The sequence below is a fragment of the Chiloscyllium punctatum genome, chromosome 14 (genome assembly GCF_047496795.1).
Source record: "Chiloscyllium punctatum isolate Juve2018m chromosome 14, sChiPun1.3, whole genome shotgun sequence".
Lineage (NCBI taxonomy): Eukaryota > Metazoa > Chordata > Chondrichthyes > Orectolobiformes > Hemiscylliidae > Chiloscyllium > Chiloscyllium punctatum.
The window spans coordinates 45,447,418-45,472,183 of NC_092752.1; the positions used below are offsets into that span (position 1 = coordinate 45,447,418).

The following is a 24,766-nucleotide window of genomic DNA, read 5'->3' on the forward strand; positions in this document are numbered from 1 at the left end:
AGATGATATGATGTTTGGGATGTAAAAAAGAAGCTAGCATTTTGAAAGTCAGGCAGAGTAACTGTCATCGAGAGATTAACTGCCATTCAGAAAGACTACCATTCAAAAACACTCTCTATCAAAGGTACCTTTTTCATATACAACATCTTTGCAGTAAAAGACTTAAGACAACCCACGGAGATCTTCACCCGAATAAAGGAGAACACTAGAGATGACAGCCACTGTGCGGTGTTGAAATTAAGTTGTAATTTTAACACAGGTTTTTATTGGAACAGTATATTGTTATAGAATTGGAGGCAAATAACAAGCGGTTTTTAGAAAGGGTGATTTAGAATTGTGAATAGTTGTTTAATGCCCACTTTTATTACATTGATATATTTTTTTTAAATAGTGGAAATTGGGTGTTCTCTGTCACACATATTTTAATAGATTATGAGGCGAGGTGAGCTTTTCTGGGTATTTGGTTTAATTAGCAGAAGGGTTCACCACCATGCCGTAACAGTTTGGGAGCTTGAGTCCGTGAATTATACAGGTTTAAATAGGTCCAGTCTGAGATTTGGACAGATTTGAATAAATTTGGGTATGAAAGCAGATTTAAACACTTGCTGATTAGTGTTCCAGATCTTGAAATAAAATGTAGATGAGACAATTTGTTTAATTTTGGTTACATGTGTTTGGTTAAATAACAAGTGAGAGAATTGGCTCTTAAAATTGCTAAAGAGATTTTGGGGTTTGAAGATGATTCCCAAATTTGCCAAGAAAGTTTAGAAAGGCAGAGGAAGGCCAGACTTTTAGAATTAGCAAATAAGTTAGAATTGGGTCTAAGCAGGGACATAAGGAAACCAAAGCTGTAAGGGAGTTAGTCAAGCACTTAGTTGTGTCAGAGAAACAGACAGGTGCAGTAGAGTGAGAAAAACTTGAATTACAATTGAGGAAAATAGAGTTACAAGATAAAGGGAAAGAAGTTTACAAAATTATGAGGGGCATGGATAGGGTAAATAGGCAAAGTCTTTTCCCTGGGGTCGGGGAATCCAGAACTAGAGGGCATAGGTTTAGGGTGAGAGGGGAAAGATATAAAAGAGACCCAAGGTCTGCAACTTTTTCACGCAGAGGGTGGTACGTGTATGGAATGAGCTGCCAGAGGAAGTGGTGGAGGCTGATACAATTGCAACATTGAAGAGGCATTTGGATGGGTATATGAATAGGAAGGGTTTGGAGGGATATGGGCCGGGTGCTGGCAGGTGGGACTAGAGGGGTTGGGATATCTGGTTGGCATGGACGGGTTGGACCGAAGGGTCTGTTTCCATGCTGTACATCTCTATGACCATGAGAGGAGAGAGAGAGAAAGAGGAAAAGAGAAAGAAGGTTCTTAGCTGAGCAAAGGGAGAGATAGAAAGGTGAGAGAATTTGAACTTCAGAAGTTGTGAATTCATTAGGAAATCAAGTTAACAGGATGGAGGTGAAGAGGTGAATGTAGTGATATATACACTACATGTATGTTAAAACACTGCCACATTTTGATGAGAAAGATGTCAAAGCCCTTTTTTTAATTTGAAAAATTGGCTAGGCAGAAGGAGTGGTCTGAGGAATTGTGGGCAATGCTAGTTCAGACTAATCTGGTCGACAGAGCTCGTAAGGTATTTGCAGCACCATCAGATGAGGGGTCAAAGGATTATGCAGATGTAAAAGAAGCTATTTTGAGTGCTTGTGAATTGGTACCAGAAGCATATGGACAGCAGTTCAGAAACATAGAGAAGGAACCAGGTCAGACTTATGTTGAGTTTGAAAGAATTAAACATAGTCACTTTGATAGATGGGTGTAGGCCTTAAAAATAGATAAGATATATGAGGCTCGAAGAGAGGTTGTTCTGCTGGAGGAGTTTAAAAACTCACTTCCAAAGATGATAAGAATTCATATGGATGAACAGAAATTTCAAGAAGTGGCAGAGATGGCAGATGAATATACATTAGTGCATAAGACAAAATTAGCTTCCAGCAAGAATTTTATCTTGTGAGGGATAGAAATTGGGAGAAGGGGAGATCCTACACCACACAAAAAAAAGAGAGACAGGCAGCACGGTGGCACAGTGGTTAGCACTGCTGCCTCACAGCACCAGACACCAAGGTTCAATTCCCGTCTCAAGCAGCTGACTGTGTGGAGTTTGCACATTCTCCCCCTGTCTGCATGGGTTTCCTCCGGGTGCTCCCACTGTCCAAAAATGTGCAGATTAGGTGAATTGGCCATGCTAGTGTGGTGTTAGGTGAATCTTGTCAAATGCTTTACTGAAGTTCATATAGATCACATCTACTGCTCTGCCCTCATCAATCTTCTTTGTTACTTCTTCAAAAAACTCAATCAGGTTTGTGAGACTTGACTTCCCACGCACAAAGCCATGTTGACTATCCTTAATCAGTGCTTGCCTTTCCAAATACATATACATCCTGTCCCTCAGGATTGCCTTCAACAACTTGCCCACCACCGAGGTCAGGCTATAGTTCACTGGCTTGTCCTTACCACCTTTCTTAAACAGTGGCACCACGTTAGCCAATCTCCAGTTCTTCTGGCACCTCACCTGTGACTATCATTGATACAAATATCTCAGCAAGAGGCCCAGCAATCACTTCTCTAGCTTCCCACAGAGTTCTAGGGTAACTGAAATTATACATTGAAAAATACCTTATTTGTTCATTTAGTCTCTCATCTGTTAGAATGACCATGTTAGTTTCACTTCTTTCATATGTAAATTGTAAACTCTTTTTTAGAAGTTACATTCGCTGGTGAACTTTAACAATTGTTGTCAGCTTAGTTAATGTATTGAAGGTGTTAGCATCCTGCATGCTGTTGTCTGTGCCATAATGTTTAGATTGATTGTAATCTAAAAAAATTAATTAACAGAATCTGACATGAATTCATGCAGTTTTTGAGCAAAGTACAATGTAACTCTGCAAATACAAATTCACCCCACAAACGTGTGTGTGTGTGTGTGTGTGGAGGGGGTGGGGGGTTGTGAGTGTCTGTGAGAGAGACTGTATGTGTGTGAGTGAGAGTGTAATGGGGTCTTTGTGTGTGTGTGTGTGTGTGTGTATAGTGCAATTGTGGTCACCTGTAGTGCAACATGAACCCAAGATCCTGGTTAAGGCCCTCCCTGTGGGTACCGAACTTAGCCTCTGCTTGGCCACTTTTCGCTACTGCCTGTCCAAAAGTCCGCCTTAGAGGATGGTCACCCGGAGGAAACCCATGCAGACAGGGGGAGAATGTGCAAACTCCACACAGTCAGCTGCTTGAGACGGGAATTGAACCTTGGTGTCTGGTGCTGTGAGGCAGCAGTGCTAACCACTGTGCCACCGTGCTGCCTGTCTCTCTTTTTTTTGTGTGGTGTAGGATCTCCCCTTCTCCCAATTTCTATCCCTCACAAGATAAAATTCTTGCTGGAAGCTAAATCTGTCCAAATCTCAGACTGGACCTATTTAAACCTGTATAATTCACAGACTCAAGGTCCGAGATCAAATGTCCCGAACCGCTGAAGTGTTCCCCAATTGGGAGGGAACACTCCTGTCTGTTGATTATTGTGTGGTGCCCATTCATGCATTGCCATAGCGTCTGCTCGGTTTCACCAATGCACCATGCCTAGTGCATCCTTGCCTGCAGCATATGAGATAGACAACGTTGGCTGAATCGCATGAGTACTTGCCAATACATGATAGGAGGTTAAAAACTGGAGAAACTTGGCATTTTCACCAGTAGTAGCGAAGTCCACACTGGCACCAAAATGGATGACATTATCACTCCGGGGAAGTCGTTTGTCAACTTATCGGACCACACCCTTCGACCTGAAGATATTGAAGTCCTGAGCAGAGGTCTCAGTTTCTGCCCCACCACCAAAATGGACCCCATGGTTCTTACAACAGACACAGGAGGAATTTATCAGACAAATGAGACTTCGGGAATTCTTTCAAGGTGCCGGCATTGATCCCAATGAGCCTGCCGATGAACCGGAACAGTCATCACAGGGATCCGTAGAGAAGCAACCAAAGAAGGAGTCACTTGGACCCCACCAGAGGGCCGCTGCCCTGGGCTTGACATGTATGCTCAAACCGTCAGGAAATATATAAATGCCAGTTTCATCAACTGTACCTACAAGGTAGAGCAAAACATTACCTGTTCACAAACGCAACGCTATCCATGCTCTCAAATCCAATCACAACATTGTCATCAAACCAGCAGATAAAGGAGGAGCCATTGTCATTCAGAATAGAACAGATTACTGCAAGGAAGTGTACCGACAACTGAACAACCAGGAACACTACAGGCAACTACCAGCTGATCCGACCAAAAAACACACCCGTGAGCTAAACACATCAGGACTTTGGATCCTAATCCAAAGACTTCCCCACATGCCCTCATCCCACATACTTCTCGTGTAGGCGACTTCTAGTGCCTCCCAAAGGTACACAAAGCCAACACACCAGGATGTCCCATCATATAAGGCAATGGGACCCTGTGTGAGGTCCTCTCTGGCTATGTCAAAGACATCTTTAAACCCATTGATCCCCAGCTTCTGATGCAACATTATGGATTTCTTACAGATTCAGCACCCACAGATCAATCATACCGGGAACATTCCTCGTCATAATGGACATTTCAGCACTCTGCACGAGCACCCCCCACGGCATTGCGACAACAGCCTCAGTACTCAACACCAATAACTGCCAATCTTCAAACACTGTCCTACAACTCATCTGCTTTATCCTCGATCACAACGTCTTCACCTTTGACAACCAGTTCTTCATCGAGACACATGAAACAGCCATGGGGACCAGATTTGCACCCCAATATGCCAACGTTTTCATGCACAGGTTCGAACAAGACTTCTTCTCTGTGCAGGACCTCCAACCAACATTGTACACCAGGTACATTGACGACATTTTCTTCCTCTGGACCCATGGCGAGGAGTCACTGATAAAACTACACAGTGACATCGACAAGTTTCATCCCACCATCAAACTCACCATGGACTACTCTCGACTATCTGTCTTATTCTTGGACACAAGCATCTCCATCAAGGATGGACACCTCAGCACCACACTCTACCGCAAACCCACAGACAACCTCACAATGCTACACTTCTCCAGCTTCCACCCAAAACATATTAAAACAGCCATCCCCAATGGACAAGCCCTACACATACACCTGAAATTTTCAGTTGAGGAGGAATGTGGTGGACACCTGGAAATACTCAGGGATGTCCTCATATAAGAACGGGGTACGACACTCAACACATCGACTGCCTGTTCCGACTTGCCACAGCAAGGAACCGTAATAACCCCCGAAGACAGACACAGGCTGCAACCAACAGGGTACCCTTCGTTGTCCAGTACTTCCCAGGAGCTGAAAAACTACACAATGGGCTTTGCAGCCTGCAACACGTTATCAATGAGGATGAACACTTCGCCAAGACCTTCCCCACACCTCCACTCTCGCCTTTTAAACAACCACCAAACCTCAAACAGATCATTGTTCGGAGCAAACTGCCCAACTTTCAGGACAACTCCATAAAACACTGCAAGATGTGTCAGAGTGTTGACATGGATACCACCATTATGTGTGAGGTCACCCACCATATACGTGGCAGGTACTCATGCAACTTGGCCAACGTTGTCAATCTCACACACTGCAGGTAAGTATGCCCTGAGGCATGGTACATTGGTGAAACTGAGCAGAGGCTACGACAACAGATGAATGAGCACCGCACAACAATCAAAAGAAGGAGGGTTCCCTCCCAGTTGGGGAACACTTCACTGGGGAGAAAGTGAGGACTGCCGATGCTGGAGATCAGAGCTGAAAATGTGTTGCTGGAAAGGCTCAGCACAGCATCCAAGGAACAGGAGAATCGACGTTTCGGGCATAAGCCCTTCTTCAGGAATGAGGAAAGTGTGTCCAGCAGGCTCAGATAAAAGGTAGGGAGGAGGGACTTGGGGGTAGGGGGTTGGGAATGCGTTAGGTGGAAGGAGGTCAAGGTGAGGATGATCGGCCGGATTGGGTGGGGGCGGAGAGGTCAGGAAGAAGATTGCAGGTTAGGAAGGCGGTGCTGAGTTCGAGGGATTTGACTGAGACAAGGTGGGGGGAGAGGAAATGAGGAAACTGGAGAAATCTGAGTGGGTTGAAGGGTTCCTAGGTGGAAGATGAGGCGCTCTTCCTCCAACCGTCGTGTTGCTATGGTCTGGCGATGGAGGAGTCCAAGGACCTGCATGTCCTTGGTGGAGTGGGAGGGGGAGTTGAAGTGTTGGGCTATGGGGTGGTTGGGTTGGTTGGTCTGGGTGTCCCAGAGGTGTTCTCTGAAACGTTCCGCAAGTAGGCGGCCTGTCTCCCCAATATAGAGGAGGCCACATCGGGTGCTGCAGATGCAATAGATGATGTGTGTGGAGGTGCAGGTGAATTTGTGGCGGATATGGAAGTGTCCCTTGGGGCCTTGGAGGGAGGTAAGGGGGGAGGTGTGGGCGCAAGTTTTGCATTTCTTGCGGTTGCAGGGGAAGGTTCCGGGAGTGGAGGTTGGGTTGGTGGGGGGTGTGGACCTGACGAGGGAGTCAAGGAGGGAGAGGTCTTTTCGGAATGCTGATAGGGGAGGGGAGGGAAATATATCCCTGGTGGTGGGGTCCGTTTCGAGATGGCAGAAATGATACGCTGTACATGGAGGTTGGTGGGGTGGTAGGTGAGGACCAGTGGAGTTCTGTCCTGGTGGTGATTGGAGGGGCGGGGCTCAAGGGTGGAGGAGCGGGAAGTGGAAGAGATGCGGTGGAGGGCATCATTGACCACATCTGGGGGGAAATTGCGGTCCTTGAAGAAGGAGGCCATCTGGGTTGAACATTTTTGGAACTGGTCCTCCTGGGAGCAGATGCGACAGAGACAAAGGAATTGGGAATATGGGATGGCGTTTTTACAGGGGGCAGGGTGGGAGGAGGTGTAGTCTAGGTAGCTGTGGGAGTCGGTCGGTTTATAGTAAATGTCCGTGTTAATTCGGTCGCCCGAGATAGAACTGGAAAGGTCTAGGAAGGGGAGGGAGGAGTCTGAGACGGTCCAGGTGAATTTGAGGTCGGGGTGGAAGGTGTAAAGTGGACTGTTCAATCTCCTCGTGGGAGCACGAGGCAGTGGTTCAGGACATTCGACCTTGGACCTTCGGGTGACCATCCTCCAAGGCGGACTTCGGGACAGGCAGCAGCAAAAAGTGGCTGAGCAGAGGCTGATAGCTAAGTTTGATACCCATAGGGAGGAATTTCTACGACCAACCTCGAAGAAAGAAGTGCTTCAATTTTTGATACAAAGCAGATTCTACTGGAAGTTTGTTCTAATCTTCAACAGCATAGTGGCACCGCTAACAGATTTATTGAAGAAGAACACAAAATTTTGTTGGGCAGAACCATGCCAGGAGGCATTTAAGAATGTAAAAGCAATACTAACTACTGCCCTAGTTTCAGCTACACAAATGTTTTGAAAACCTTCAAAGATGCAATTGATGCTAGTGATATAAGAGTTGGAGCTGTACTGCTACAGGAAGATGATGATGGAATTGAATGGTCAATTGGTTACTTTTCAAAGAAACTCAGCACCTACCAGAGAAAATACTCTACCATCGAAAAGGAATTATTGAGTTTGGTACTGGCCTTACAACATCTTAATGTTTATATGATGAACAATATGTCAGAGACTGTTGCATACATGGATAACAATCTTAGATTCTTGGAACACTTTAAAGAATATGAGACTATTTTATTGGAGTTTTACGTTACAGACATTTAATTTACAAACTGTGTGTGTTGCAGGTCACAGAAATGTGATAGCAGATGCATTACCATGTATTTAGAGGATAAATTATCGATAATATTGAACCAAAATCAGTGTTATATCAATGTGTACATAAAGTAATATGAGCTTAGATTATTGTCCTATAATGGGATTAAGAATTAGGGAAAAAAGTGAAACCATCTTTTCATTATGATAGTTCATTTTTTTTTCTTAAGGGGGTAGGTGTTAGAAAGTTGAAAATATGTCCTACACCTTTAAGAGAAAGTGAATGCTGCTTTTCACTGAGACCCTACATGTACCTGTCATATGACTAGCTAGCAGTCTTCGTGTACTGGATAATTGAACATATGTAACATTTGGTTGTGAAATAGTTACCTGAGTCTGTTGCTGTTTGATAACACCATGAATTCAATCAATCAGTTTAAGTTATGCCTGAGGATACTAAAACCCAATAGAGTTTGAATTTATTGTTTTTGCTAACCTTGAACCAATTCGATGATCTGATGTTTGAGGTATAAAGAAGCAGACATTTTGAATGTCAGAGAGAGTAACTGCCATTCAGAAAGACTGCCATTCAAAAACATTTGATCAAAAGTATCTTTTTTACATTAAACATCTTTGCAGTAAAAGACAGAGGACGACCCAGGGAGATCTTCAGCTGACAGGAGGAGGACACCAGCTATGACAGCTGCTGTGTGATTTTAAAATTAAATTGATGCAATTTTAATAGGGCTATTATTGGAACTGCATTTTGTTAAGGGGTTGGAGGCAGATAACAAGCAGTTAAGAGAAGGAGGTGTTTAGAGTTGTGAATAACCATTGTTGAATGTTCATTTTTTGAGTTAAGGAATACATTTATTTATTTTCTTTAAATGTTGGAGTTTGGGAGTTCTCTGTCACTCATATTTTAACAGATTACCGGGCAAAGTGGGCTTTTCTGCGTGTTTGGTTTAATTAGTAGAAGGGATCACCGCCGTGTCGTAACACATGGATAGGGTTAATAGACTAGGTCTTTTCCCTGGGGTGGGGATATCCAGAACTAGAGGGCATAGATTTAGGGTGAGAGGGAAAAGATTTGAAAAGGACCTAAAGGACAACTTTCTCACACAGAGGGTAGCGCATGTATGAAATGAGCTCCCAAAGGAACTTGTCGAGGCTGGTCCAATTACAACATTTAAAAGATATCTAGATGCCTACATGTATAAAAAGGCTTTAGAGGGATATGAACAAGTGCTGGCAAATGAGACCAGATGAATATACATGTGTGGTTGGCATGGACGACCTGAACCGAAAGATCTGTTTCTATGCTGTAGATCTCTATGTCTCTGTCTTTATATTGGAAATACTGCATTCCAGGCAACATTATGGGAATATACTCTGCAACCCCTCCAGTGCAATCACATCACTCCTAATTTGTGGTGACCAAAACTGCAAATAGTACTCTGGCTATGACCTAACCAAAGTTCTGTTCAGCTTGAACAGGGCTTCCTGCCTCTGATAATCATTGCCACAACTAATAAGTTAAGTGCCCAATATGCCTCCATATCTACCCAATTACCAGGTTGTGCTAATTTTAGGGATCTATGAAAAAACACATCAAGATTCCTCTGTTCATCTGAGTTTCCAGATGCTCTGCCATTCATAGATTCTGAATTGTTCCCTTTTATATCAGTATATTTATTCATGGAATCTCAGAGATTTTGTTTTTGTTTCTTTCCTTTTCATGACATGTATTTCTTGTTTTCTTTGAACATTGTTTATATATTTCCCATTGCTGTTCTATATTGTTGGTTGGCAATTTGGAACATAGAAAAAAAAATACAGCCCTTTGGCCCTCGATGTTGCGCCGATCCAAGCCCACCTAACCTACATTAGCCCACTATCCTCCATATGCCTATCCAATGCCCGTTTAAATGCCCATAAAGAGGGAGAGTCCACCACTGCTACTGGCAGGGCATTCCATGAACTCACGACTCGCTGAGTAAAGAATCTACCCCTAACATCTGTCCTATACCTACCACCCCTTAATTTAAAGCTATGCCCCCTCGTAATAGCTGACTCCATACGTGGAAAAAGGTTCTCATGGTCAACCCTATCTAAACCCCTAATCATCTTGTACATCTCTATCAAGTCACCCCTAAACCTTCTTTTCTCCAATGAAAACAGCCCCAAGTGCTTCAGCCTTTCCTCATACGATCTTCCTACCATACCAGGCAAGATCCTGGTAACCTCCTCTGCACCCGTTCCAGTGCCTCCACATCCTTCCTATAGTATGGCGACCAAAACTGCACACAATACTCTAGATGCGGCCGCACCAGAGTCTTATACATGACCTCAGGACTCCAGAACTCAATTCCTCTACCAATAAAAGCCAGTACACCATATGCCTTCTTCACCACACTATTTACCTGGGTGGCATTTATGTTAGTTTTATTTTCTGAAGTTTTATTCTGAACTCATTATCTTGAGGCATATTATGCTGTGGTCACCTTTTTTGCTACAATTCCTTGCCTGGACTGCTGGGACTTTTACAACTCTACTCCCCTGTCCCTTCCCACCACCAAGCCCCTTACTCCCCACCAATGACAGACCACATGACTGTCAAGTGAAATGTTGGCAGAACAGTTGGCATAAATCTCCCACATGAATTGATTAACAGACATTTGGGTCTACCACTACCCCTTCTGCTGCTGGTAAAATGGTGTGAGGTCAGACAGATAGCCACTGGGCATGCATCCATGGCACCACATTGAATTTTAAGGACACATTAACCTGACAATCTGCCTGTGGGGTTTGGAAGATAAAATATAGCTTGTTGAGGTTAAAAGGAGTCCTATGTAAGTGGTAGTACCTCTACTCTTTTATTCACTTTACCTGCCTTATCTATCCAATTAGTCTCATGATAATTGAAATCTCCTAAGATTATTCTGATCTTTACTGAATTCCCATTGTTTTTTACATATTTCTTCCTTATTCTTTTACTGAACATTTAGGGTAGTCCAAGATGGAGAACAGGAAACATTTCGGGATGTATTTCAGACTAAGTTGTGGTTCTCTGCCTTTGATGTTTGGTATTTTTTTCTCTAGCCAACTCCAATTCTGTTTCTAAATCATGTGCTTCACATTTGCATTTTAGTTCTGTCCAATCTAATTTAAATCCTTCCTCAGTTAATGTACTGATGCCTTTTTAATACAGTTTTGTCTCCATGATGATTGCATGGATTTTTACCATTTTTCTTTGGTTACATTTTTCCACACTGAGTTGGCTTCTTTCTTTTTACTCCCCCAACCTTGTTTCCATATCTCTTGTTCAACTTTCATAAGTAGATTTAGATCATGTGTGCCTCCCAGAGGCCAGTCCTTATTCTGGTAGGCAGCTGCACTTTAATTATTTCTCATAATTAGGATCCATACTCAGTATCTCTGTTAAGTGACATTTGCCTTCTATCTTCTCGGGGGTCACACCCATATTTATTTTATTTATTGTATACCTTCACAAAATTCTTAGCATTGTCTCTTACCTTCACAAGGTCTCTATTTTCACTGCTTATTTAAATGATCTTATTTTAGGTTCTGTCAGGGTGTGTGAGTGTGAAATGGAGGAAGCCACACGCAAAAATGCAGACAGAGAACAACCAAGTTATAATCTTATCTTGTGTGGGCCCATTGGTCTCATGTCTGATCTTTAGATGAATCTCCACTTTTCCAGTTTCACTCACATGTATCACTTGTTGGATCCCTGCTCGCAGCGCCAAACTGTGAAAGTACCTATTCGAGACGTCTTAGGGAATGCCTGGACTCAACCCGTAAGTCTGTCATGGTTCGTCCTGAAGATCGTAGTCTGGGATGTAAAACTCTTACAGACAGTTTAATTTAAATTATTACCTTTATTTATCAATGGCATCAATGTTACACTATAGCATAGATAGCTACAAGCCAGGCTTGAGACTAAGGCTCTAAAACCATTAGCAGAGTCACGGCACCAGCTGTTACCCCTAAGAGTTCTCTCAGGCTACTCTCCTTATTAGGTAAAAAAACAATGACTGCAGATGCTGGAAACCAGAGTCTAGATTAGAGTGGTGCTGGAAAAGCACAGCAGTCCAGCATCTGCAGTCATTGTTTTTACGTTGTTGATTTTAACCTTAATGTGAATCCTCTTGCAAGGATGTCTGCCTTGAAGAAGTTTTCCTCCTCTCCACTTATCTCTCCACCCTTCAGGCTCTCTGCCTGTATTCCTGATGAAGGGCTTTTGCCCAAAACATCAATTTTCCTGCTCCTCGGATGCTGCCTGAACTGCTGTGCTTTTCCAGCACCACTCTAATCTACTCTCCTTATTGCGACAAACAAGCTGTCTTTATACAGAATTTGGTAGTAAAATTACAAAATCGCCACATGACTTTAATCAGATATAGCAGCAATAAAATGGCAAAAGTTTGCAGGGGAAGAGAAACACATTGACAGGTCTGAGTATGCTTGACACAGCCCTTCCTGTCCCTGTGGCAGCTCATTGAGGTGAAAACCCAAGCTGAAACCAATCAGTGGTCTTTCTCCATGAAAATCAGGATGATTATTGCTCACCCAGAAACACTTCAAATTTGTTTCCCATCCTAGGAAGGAAAGTTCTGATCCAAATGTTTCGAATTATAAAAAACACCCCTTTTTAAAAAAAATTAATTATTTTACTAAAGAGAGAATTCAAAAACTTGACTCGTTTGATGTCCATTTTATGATATACCAAAAGACTCATACATTTATCTTCATTTTTTGGTACATAAATAAAACTGATAAGAATTACATTGTTCACTATTTCATGTGACAGGCAAAAGACCAATCCAAGGTACAATGGAATGAAGTCAAGATTCAAAAAACAGAATCATCTGAAAAATCAACGAATAGAAGGTAATGAACAAAATAAAAATTATTTCCATGTTTTGACTTTGGGAATCATGCAATCCTTCTCTAGCATCTCTATACCATCATTCAGAAGGGTGGGACTATGGTTGCCTTCTTTCATTTTTGGCTGTTTAATTTTAGCCAGAAATTATTCATCATTGGCTTCTTTTCCAATTCACTCACAATGACATCCGGCACCCACAGATGATTGGTTCTTGTCCCATTCCACTGCTTATTTACAGAGTTTCCATGATGATTTTAGTCAAAAATATAATGTCAGTGTTTACATGTCCACTCTGAAATAATCATGAAGACTGGTATCCCATCACCTAATCACCTGTTATTTCCACATACATAGTTTGTGATGTTGTGGCTCAAAGGTTAGCACTGCTGCCTCACAGAGCCAAGGACCCGGATTTGATTCCAGCTATGGGCGACTGTATGGAGTTTGTGCATTCTCCCCGTGTTGGCGTGAGTTTCCTCAGGTGCTTCGGTTTCCTCTCATAGTCCAAAGAAATGCAGATTAAGTGAGTTGGCCATACTAAATTGCCCCATAGTGTTCACGGATGTGCATGTTAGGTGCATTAGTCAGGGGTAAGTATAGAGTAAGCAATGGTTCTGGGTGGGTTACTCTTTGGCGGGTCGGTGAGAACGTGTTGAGCTGAAGGGCCTGCTTTCACACTGTAGGGATTCTATGATCCAGAGCCAGAACCCAATGTGAACAGAACCCCTGAGATTCATGTTTATATCTGTCAGATGATTGGACCAGGTTAACAGCCCCAGTCATCAGGGATCTTATATTCTACACTGTCTACCTGGCTGCCCTTGTTCTAATCGCAACACACTATCTCTTGACCTCCTCAAAATGGTGGCAAGAAAGAACACTCACCAGCTACTCGAAATATAGTATAAAAGAGTTCTTCGTTTCCTTCTAGTCTGAATTTCTATTTCCACCACGTTTTCAATTTAGTCCATGAAGTATTGTGTGTGATAACAAACATTGGTGACTTTTATAGGTATCTCCTATCTCATATCCATGTCATGACTGAAAATTCAGTGACTTGCTACACTATTAACACTTAATAATGTATCTATTTTGGTTTGATTGACAGTTCACTGCCATTGTCAATACTTAAATAGCCCGTAGCTTCTTTTGCAGTTATGAAGTTCAAAGTCACATTCTAACAGTTAAGCTGAATTACAGCTTGAGTCTTGTGTGGAATTTTATCCCACTCCTGGGTGTGGGAAGCAAGGCAACTCAGGAAATTTAATTGCTGAGAGCCCAAGATTCAGTTTCCCAGCTGGTCATCTCTCTCAGGTCCTTCATGGACTTTGGCAACAGGATACAACTTCTCAAAAGAGAGCACTTCTCCTTTGTTAAGGCACTCTAATGGAACTGCCAAGATTGGTAATTGATAGATGTTAGATGGTGTTTTGCAATCATAAGTAATCGTTACAGCAACAGACAGATGGTCTCCAATCTGCTCATAGAGATGTACAGCATGGAAACAGATCTTTTGGTCCAACTTGTCCACGCCGACCAGATATCCTAAAGTAATCTATGACCATTTGCAGCATTTGGCCATATGCCTGCAAACCTGTTCTATTCATGTACCCATCCAGATGCTTTTCAAAAATTTTCAAATCTTTCTCATCTCACATTAGATCCCTAGCCTTGAGAGAAAAACCTTGAATATTCACTCTCCTCATGATTTTATAAACCTCTATAAGGTTACCCTGCAGACTGCGATGCTCCAGAGATAATAACCAACCTTATTTAACATCTCCCTATTATTCCAACCCTGCAACCCTGTTAACATCCTTGTAAATGTTTTCTGAAACCTTTCAAGTTCCACAACATCTTTCCTATAGCAAGGATACCAGGACTGAATGCAGTATACTAATGTCCTGTGCAGCCACAACATGACCTCCCAATTCTACAGTCAATGCACTCACCAGTAAAGGCAAGCATGCCAAATATCTTATTCATTACCCTGTCTACCTGTGACTCCGTTTTCAAGGAACGATGAACGTGCACTCCAAGATTCCTCTATTCAGCAAAATTCCCCAGGACCTTACCATTAAATGTATATGCCCTGCCCTGATTTGCCCTACCAAAATGCAGCACTTGACATTTATCTATACTCAACTCCATTTGCCACTCCTCGGCCCATTGGTCCATCTGATCAAGGTCCTGTTGTACTCTGAGGTAATCTTCTTTGCTGTGAACAACATCACCAATTTTTGTGTCATCAGCAAAATCACTAACAATACCTCATATTCATATCCAAATCATTTATATAAATGACAGAAAGCAGTGGAGCAAACACTGATCCCTGTGGCACACTGCTGGTCATAGGCTCCAGTGTGAAAAACATCTTTCCACCAAAACCCTCTGACTCCTACCCACTTGCCAATTTTCTATTCAAATGGTTAATTCTGCTTTTTTCCATCTAATCTAACCTGTTAGCAAGAGTAGCATGCAGCTGGCTCAATTACATATTCAATGTTTCATATAAAAGACTAATTTTTCTCCCATGAACATTAGCACGAAGGCCAAACAAAGCACTGGCAGTCACAATAGAGATAAATACCTCTCATTTGTCTCCAGTCATAGAGCAGCAAAATCTTAAATGTTTTCTGCTCCTGCTGAATTTCCTCTTCATCAATACTCTTCAAGACACAGCACCTATGTTCAGCTGAGGGTTTCCACAGATTCACGAAGGACAAAAGAATAATGAAGGAGATAATGGGGCCTCTTAAAGATCAGCAAGGCCGCGGGGGATGGGTGAGATATCGAACAAGCATTTTGGACCATGAAGCAACATGGCTTTGTGCACTAACTTGATTGATGTGATGTGGAGGTGCCAGTCATAGAGACATAGCGATGTACAGCATGGAAACAGACCCTTCGGTCCAACCCGTCCATGCTGACCAGATATCCCAACCCAATCTAGTCCCACCTGCCAGCACCCGGCCCATATCCCTCCAAATCTTTCCTATTCATATACCCATCCAAATGCCTCTTAAATATTGTAATTGTACAGCCTTTGGCAACTCATTCCATACACGTACCACCCTCTGCGTGAAAACATTGCCCCTCAGGTCTCTTTTATATCTTTCCCCTCTCACGCTAAACCTATGCTCTCTAGTTTAGATCAGATTAGATTAGATTAGATTACTTACAGTGTGGAAACAGGCCCTTCAGCCCAACAAGTCCACACCGCCCCGCCGAAGTGCAACCCACCCATACCCCTACATCTACCCCTTACCTAACACTACAGGCAATTTAGCATGGCCAATTCACCTGACCTGCACATCTTTGGACTGTGGGAGGAAACCGGAGCACCCGGAGGAAACCCACGCAGACACGGGGAGAATGTGCAAACTCCACACAGTCAGTCGCCTGAGGCAGGAATTGAACCCGGGTCTCTGGCGCTGTGAGGCAGCAGTGCTAACCACTGTGCCACCGTGCCGCCCACACTGTGGCACAGTTCTGGACTTCCTGACCCCAGCGAAAAGACTTTGCCTATTTACCCTATCCATGCCCCTCATAATTTTGTAAACCTCTATAAGGTCATCCCTCAACCTCCGACACTCCAGGGAAAACAGCCCCAGCCTGTTCAGCCTCCCCCTGTAGCTCAGATCCTCCATCCCTGGCAACATCCTTGTAAATCTTTTCTGAACCCTTTCAAGGTTCACAACATCTTTCCGAGAGGAAGGAGACCAGAATTGCACACAATGTTCCAACAGTGGCCTTACCAATGTCCTGTACAGCTGCAACATGACCTCCCAACTCGTGTACTCAATACTCTGACCAATAAAGGAAAGCATACCAAACGCCGTCTTCTCTATCCTATCTATCTGCGACTTCACTTTCAAGAAGCTATGAATCTGCACTCCAAGGTCTCTTTGTTCAGCAACACTCCCTCGGACCTTACCATTAAGTGTATATGTCCTGCTAAGATTTGCTTTCCCAAAATGCAGCACCTCGCATTTATCTGCCACTTCTCAGCCCATTGGCCCATCTGATCAAGATCCTGTTGTACTCTGAGGTAACCTTCTTCGCTGTCCACTACACCTCAGTTTTGGTGTCATCTGCAAACTTACCAATGATACCTCCGATACTCACATCCAGATCACAAATGACAAAAAGCAGTGCACCCAGCACCGATCCTTGTGGCACTCCACTGGTCATAGGCCTCCAGTCTGAAAAACAACCCTCCACCACCATCCTCTGTCTTCTACCTTTGAGCCAGTTCTGTATCCAAATGGCTAGTTCTCCCTTAATTCCATGCGATCTAACCTTGTGAATCAGTCTCCCATGGGGAACCTTGTCAAATGCCTTACTGAAGTCCATATAAATTGCATCTACTGCTCTGCCCTCCTCACTCTTCTTTGTTACTTCTTGAAAAAGCTCAGTCAAGTTTATGAGACATGATTTCCCACGCACAAAGCCATATTGACTATCCCTTGTCAGTCCTTGCCTTTCCAAATACATGTACATCCTGTCCTTCAGGATTCCCTCCAATAACTTACCCACCACCGAGGTCAGGCTCACCCGGTCTATAGTTCCCTGGCTTGTCCTTACCACCCTTCTTAAACAGTGGCACCACGTTTGCCAACCTCCAGTCTTCCAGCAGCTCACCTGTGACTATCAATGATACAAATATCTCAGCAAGAGGCCCAGCAATCACTTCTCCAGCTTCCCACAGAGTTCTCGGGTACACCTGATCAGGTCCTGGGGTTTTATCCACCTTTACCCGTTTCAAGACATCTAGCACTGCCTCCTGTGTAATCTTGACATTTTTCCAGATGTCACCATCTATTCCCCTACAGTCTATATCTTCCATATCCTTTTCCACAGTAAATACTGATGCACAATACTCATTTAGTATCTCCCCCATTTTCTGTGGCTCCACACAAAGGCTGCTTTGCTGATCTTTGAGGGGCCCTATTCTCTCCCTAGTTACCCTTTTGACCTTTAACGTATTTGTAAAAACCCTTTGGATTCTCCTTAGTTCTATTTGCCAAAGCTATGTCATGTTCTCTTTTTACCCTCCTGATTTCCCTCTTAAGTATATTCCTACTTCCTTTATTCATTTCTAAGGATTCACTCGATCTATCCTTCTTAACAAAACCCTCAATTTCTTTAGTCATCCAGCATTCACTATACCTACCAGCCATCCCTTTCACCCTGACAGGAGTATCACTTTTTCTGGATTCTCGTTATCCCATTTTCCAGCTATCCCTTTACCTGCGAACATCTGCCTCCAATCAGCCTAATACTTGCCTAATACCGTCAAAATTGGCCTTTCTCCAATTTCGACCTTGAACTTTTAGATTTGGTCTATGCTTTTCCATCACTGTTTTAAAAGCAATAGAATTATAGTCACTGCCCCCAAAATGCTCCCCCACTGACACCTCAGTCACCTGCCCTGCCTTATTTCCCAAGAGTAGGTCAGGTTTTGCACCTTCTCTAGTAGGTACATCCACATATTGAATCAGAAAGTTGTCTTGTACGCACTTAACAAATTCCTCTCCATCCAAACTTTTAACATTATGGCAGTCCCAGTCGATGTTTGGAAAGTTAAAATCCCCTACCATAACCACCCTATTTTTCTTATAGATAGCTGAGATCTCTTCACAAATTTGTTTCTCAATTTCCCTCTGACTATTGAAGGGTCTATAATACAATCCCAATAAGGTGGCACGGTGGCACAGTGGTTAGCACTCTCACAGCGCCAGAGACCTGGGTTCAATTCCCGCCTCAGGCGACTGACTGTGTGGAGTTTGCACGTTCTCTTCGTGTCTGCGTGGGTTTCCTCCGGGTGCTCCGGTTTCCTCCCACAGTCCAAAGATGTGCAGGTCAGGTGAATCGGCCATACTAAATTGCCTGTAGTGTTCGGTAAGGGGTAGATGTAGGGGTATGGGTGGGTTGCGCTTCGGTGGGGTGGTGTGGACTTGTTGGGCCGAAGGGCCTGTTTCCACACTGTAAGTAATCTTATTTCTCAGTTCCACCCAAATAACTTCCCTGGATGTATTTCCGGGAAAATCCTCCCTCAGCACAGCTGTAATGCTATTCCTTATCAAAAACACCACTCCCCCTCCTCTCTTGCCTCCCTTTCTATCCTCCCTGTAGCATTTGTATCCTGGAACAATAAGCTGCCAGTCCTGCCCTTCCCTGAGCCATGTTTCTGTAATTGCTATGATATCCCAATCCCATGTTCCTAACCATGCCCTGAGTTCATCTGCCTTCCCTGTTAGGCCACTTGCATTGAAATAAATGCAGTTAATTTATTAGTCCTACCTTGTCCCTGCCTGCCCTGACTGTTTGACTCGCTTCTGTTCTCAACTGTACCAGTCTCAGATTGATCTCTTTCCTCACTATCTCCCTGGGTCCCACACCTCCCCACCTTACTAGTTTAAATCCTCCCGAGCAGCTCTAGCAAATTTCCCTGCCAATATATTAGTCCCCTTCCAATTTAGGTGCAATCCGTCCTTCTTGTACAGGTCACTTCTACCCCAAAAGAGATTCCAAAGCTCCAAAAATGTGAATCCTTCTCCAATACACCAGTTCCTCTGCCATGCATTCATCTGCTCTATCCTCCTATTCCTGCCCTCACTAGCCCGTAGCACTGGGAGTAATCCAGATATTACTATCCTTGAGGACCTCCCTTTTAAATTTCTGCCTAACTCTCTGTAATCTCCCTTCAGAATCTCAACCTTTTCCCTTCCTATATCATTGGTTCCAATGTGGACAATGACCTCTTGCTGGCCCCTCTACCCCGTGAGGACATTCTGCACCCTGTCTTGATCCTGGCACCAGGGAAACAACACACCATTTTGCTTTTTCTCTGCTGGCCACAGAACCTGTGCCTCGGACTAAAGAATCCCCTAACACAATTGATCTCTTGGAAGCCGACGTACCCCTTGTTGCATTAGAGTCAGCCTCAACACCAGAAACTTGGCTGTTTGTGCTAAGTTCCCCTGTTGAACTGGGGTGGACAAAGTTTAAAAATCACACAATATCAGGTTTATTTGGAAGTACAAGCTTTCGGAGCTTGTAAAGGATTAGCGCTCTGAAAGCTTGTACTCCCAAATAAACCTGTTGGAATATAATCTGGTGTTGTGTGATTTTTAACTCAAGCTTTTTGAAGACATAACGAAGATGATTGATGAACGCAGAGCGATGAACTTTGTCTATGTGGACTTCAGCAAGGTATTCAACAAGGCTCCACATGGTAGACTAGTTAACATGAATACCATTTGTGCTTCACTCAAGTGAAGTGAGTTGCTCTCCAGGTCTTAGCTAGCACAGGGTGGGGCCAACCATGAGAAGAAAAGTGAAGAAAGGTGAAATGGACGTGGGAATTTTGCTCATATCATTTCCACATCTGACCCTTGCCTCCCCTCATGTTCAGACTCCTAAATGCTACTTCCTGTCCTGATAGCTGTGTGAGTTTTGCACAGGAACGAGTGAGAAAGTTTTTAGCAGTATCTTCCTAGCTTCCCAAATCTAAGGAATCTCAGCGAAGGCATCTGAGCAGTTAGAATAGAGATACATGTAGCTTGATTTAAATTCTGTTGAAACCACAATGGGAGTACCAAATTGGAATAGCAGAAGGAAAATGTTGGAGGGAGCTGTGACCTGTAACTTCAGAACCATAGAAATAAGACAGCACAGAAGTGACCCATCTTGTCCATGATGAGCTAGCGATCTTTCCAATCTCACCTTTCTTTACACAGTCAAAGCCCTACAGTTTACAGCACTTAAGGTAAATTTAGGTACTTTTAGAAGTGTTTTGGGTTTCTGCCTCCATCACCAACTCAGGCAGTGAATTCCAGATGCACACTGCCCTCTATGTAAATAAGGCTTTCCTTGTGTGCCTTCTGATCCTTCTGAAAGCTTGAATCTGTGACTCCTGGTTTTTGAACTCTCTGCCAAGGGCAATAGGTTCCTCCTATCTACCCAATCTCTATCCTTCACAATTTGTATACCTCAATCATAGAGAGAAAACAAACTAAACCTCTGAAACCTTTCCTCATATCTACAATTCTGCAAATCTGGCAACATTCTAGAAAATTGTCTCTGCAATCTCTCCAGAACAATTGGGGCAGCACAGTGGCTCAGTGGTTAGCACTGCTGCATCACAGCACCAGGGTCCTAGGTTTGATTTCAGCCCTGGGCAACTGTCTGTGTAGAGTTTGCACATTCTCCCCGTGTCTGCGTGGGTTTCCTCCGGGTGCTCCGGTTTCCTCCCACAGACCAAAGATGTGAAGGTCAGGTGAATTGGCCATGCTAAATTGCCCGTAGTGTTAGGTGCATCAGTCAGAGGAAAGTGGGTCTGGGTGGGTTACTCTTCGGAGGGGCGGTGTGGACTGGTTGGGCCGAAGGGCCTGTTTCCACACTGTAGGGAATCTAATCTAATCTAAAAAAAACCTTTCCTATAAGGTGGTGACCAGTTGTGGCCTCACCAGTGTTTTATATATGATATCCCTACCTTTTGTAATCTATGACTCTGCCAGTGAAGGACTTTAACTTCCCTGATATGGACTGGGACTTCCTGAGATCAGGAGGATTAGACAAGGCAGAATTTAGACAAGGTGCATCCAAGAAAGTTTCTGGAATAAGTATGTGGATAGCTCAACTAGAGGAGGGGCCAGATTGGACCTTGTGCTGACTACTGACCCTGACCAGGTGACTGACTTTTCAATGGGAGTGTATTTGCAACTGCTTAAACTTTAAGATAATTACAAGCAAGGATAAGTCCGGAATTTGTGGCAAAGTACTAAATTATGGGAAGGCAAATTACATCAGAATTACACAGGATCTTGGGAGTGTTAATTGGGAGGAGCTGTTATCAGGCAAGTCCTCATTTGATATGTGGCAATGTTTAATGACCTGTTGATGAGAGTTCAGGACCATTATGAACCAGTAAGGAGGAAGGATAAGGATGGCAAGGTGAAGGACTGCTTAGATATTGAGGGAGGTTGTGAATTTTTACCCAGAGTGTGGTGCTGGAAAAGCACTGCAGGTTAGGCAGCATCTGAGGCGCAGGAGAGTCAACATTTCCTGATAAATGGCTTTTGTCTGAAACATAAATTCTCCTACTCCTCGGATGCTGCCTGACTTGCTGTGCTTTTCCAGCACCACAGTCTCAATTCTAATCTCCAGCATCTGCAATCCTCACTTTCGTCTAGGTTGTGAATTTAGTCAAAAGGGGAAAAGAAGCATAGGAAAATAAAATTGGACAGGGCCTGTGAGGAATACAAAGAAAGTAGGAAAGAACTCAAGCAAGGAATTAGGAGAGCAAGAAGAGTTCATGAAATGACCTTGGCAAGTTTGAGTTAAAGAGAATCCCAAAGGCATTCTATGCATACATTTAAAAACAAGAGGATAACTAACTAGGGAGAAGGTAGGACCGTGCAAGGATAAAGGAGGGAACATTCACTTGGAAGCAGAGGATGTCAGTGAGATCCGAAACTAGTATTTATCCAGGAGAAGCATATGGAGGATAGTAAGATTTGTGTGGGGCATGCTAATATGCTTGGGCAATTTGAGATCAAGAAAGGTCTCTTGGATCTCTTGAAAAGTATTAAGGTGTGTTAGTTCACAGGGCCCGATGGTAACTACCCTGTTTATTGTGAGAGGCGAGAAGAGAGATTATTGGGATCTTGACCAAGATCTTTGTATCCACATTAGCCACTGGAGTGGTCCTGAAGGACTAGCGAATATCTAAGGTTATTCTTCTGTTCAAGAAGGGAAATAGGAATAATCCGTGAAACTATAGAACAGTGAGTTTGACATTGATGGTTGGGAAGCTATTGGAGAGAATTCTTAGTGATTCACCTTATGTGCATTTGGAAAAGCACACTAACTAGAGACAGTCAGCAAGGGTTTGTGCAGGCAAGTCATTGTCTTAGTAACTTGACTGAATTTTGTGAGGAGGTGACAAAGGTGATTGATGAGAGTATGGTAGAGCAGTGGATGCTGACTGCATGGATTTTAGTAAGGCTTTCAAAAAGGTTCGTTATGGTAGGCTCATCCAGAAGATTAAGATGCGTGGACTTGGCCACATGGATTCAGAATTGGCTTGCCCATAGAAAGTAAATTGTAGTTGTGGAAGGGCATTTTTCACGCTGGAGGTCTGTGACTAGTGGTGCCCAGCAGGGATCTGCTGTTTGTGCGATGTATTAATTACTTGAATGAAAATGTAGATGGGTGGGTTATTAAGTTTGCAGACAATACAAAGATTGGTGAGGTTGTGGATAGTGTAGAAGTTTGTCAAAGGATACAGCAGGATATAGATCAGTTGCAGATAAAGGCCGAGAAATGGAAGATGGAGGTTAATCCGGGTTAGTGAGAAGTGCTGCATTTTTGGAGATCAAAGGTTAAGGAAAAATATACAGTTAATGCCAAGGATGCTGAACTGCAGTGATGTACAGAGAGAACTTTGGATTTGAGTCCGTAGCTCTCTTAAAGTGGCCGTGCAAGTAGATAAGACTGTAAAGAAGGCTAATGGCATGCTTGCGGTTATTGATAGGGAGGTGAGTAATGCCATGTGTAAAACTTTTGTTTGGCATACTGAGAGTTGTTTTGGTTGCCACATTACAGGAAGGATGTGAAAGCTTTGGAGAGGGTGCAAATAGGGTTGCCATGATGCTGCCTGGATTAGAGGATGTGACCTATAAGGAGAGGCTAGAAAAACTCCGGTTGTTTTCTCTGGAGTGGCAGAGGCTGAGGGGAGACTTGATAGAAGTCTATAAATTTATGAGATGCAGAGATAGGGTTGACAGAATCTTTTTCCAAGAGTTAAAATGTCTAATACTGGAGGCCATGCATTTAACGTGAGAGGGGCAAGTTCAAAGGAGATGTGAGGGGCAAGTCTTTTTTAAACAGAACGGTAAGAATCTGGAACGTGCTCCCAAGGATGGTTGTGAAGGCAGATACAATAGGGACATTTAAGAGAGGTTTAGAATAAGTGGATGAATATGCAAGGAATGGTGGGTAATGTACCAAAGGTAGGCAGAGGGTTTTAGTTTAATTTGGCATCATGCTTGGCACAACATCATGGGCCGGAGGGCCCATTCCTGTGCAGTACAGTTTAATGTTCTAAGGCGAGCATTCCATAAGGCCTTTACAACCTGTACTACTACCATTTGGGACCTGTGCGGTAGCATATCAAAATCTCTCACTTCGTCTACTCCTCTTAGTTTATTTCAATTTGTTGTGCATTCTCTTTGTTGTGAAGTTGGGTAACGTACTTGTAGATTGGGAGGCAGTAAGTTAGAATTTGGTGTTTGTAAAATGCAAAGGGTGAAAGCATTGTGTGGTCCCTTTTAAAAAATCATGTGCTTTTTCTTTGCTTAGAAATTTAAAATGGATGTCTGTGAGCAGCAGCTTGAAAGTTTGCAAGTACACAGAGAGCACCAGAGTTGAAACATTTGTATCAAAAGGCTGGACGCTTATTTGGCCAAGCAGCAGTTTTTAGCCAAACAACATTCTTTTGAATTAAGCCAATCAATTTGATCCAGGTACCTGGATACCAAAAGCCTATTAAATTTAAATCTAATCATTTAATAGAAATATTGATATGTCATCAATGGTATAAAAGAAGGGGGCAGTTGGACAAAGGCCCCAGAGCTAGCTGCCATTCACCAGAACTGATGGCCTTAGCTCTCAAGATAGAATCGTTGACTCTCACAACTTCCGTTGTCTCAGAGAAAGCAATGTCTAAATAAAAACAGTAAATTTAAATAATATTCCCAACAGAAGAAATGACGGAGAAGGTATTCCTGACCGAAGAATTGATGGGGAAGGCATTCCTAACTGAAGAATTGATGGAAAAAGCACAGAACATTCTGGAGACACATAATCTGGCTATAATTTCGAGATCTTAAATTCTATTTTTCTTTATGTAATTGGGAATTGTATTTATTAAAACAGCATATGATTAGAATCTTGCTTTATTTAGGAATAGTCAGTAGTCAGAAGGGGATTTATTCTGTTTGTCAATAGTTTTATTAATTTGTTCACAGCTGGAGTTAGATAAATAAGTTGTTACTTAT

At 43.2% G+C, this 24,766-nt stretch overlaps 2 protein-coding genes across 7 annotated transcripts in view; one reads left to right on the forward strand and one right to left on the reverse strand.

Moving 5' to 3' along the window:
• Positions 1-24,766, reverse strand: part of gucy1b1 (guanylate cyclase 1 soluble subunit beta 1) — a 265,032-nt gene that overhangs the window by 231,212 nt on the left and 9,054 nt on the right. The gene's annotated exons all lie outside the window — the stretch shown is intronic.
• The window catches only part of LOC140485769 (uncharacterized), a 179,239-nt gene that overhangs the window by 8,358 nt on the left and 146,115 nt on the right, over positions 1-24,766 (forward strand). For all 6 annotated transcript variants that reach the window (XR_011962430.1, XR_011962431.1, XM_072584290.1 and 3 more), the window contains exon 2: positions 12,621-12,700. Coding sequence is in view for 4 of the 6 variants with exons in the window: in XM_072584290.1 (XP_072440391.1) it covers positions 12,621-12,700 (80 nt within the window). In the remaining 2 variants the exon portion in view is untranslated. The remainder of the gene's footprint in view (positions 1-12,620; positions 12,701-24,766) is intronic.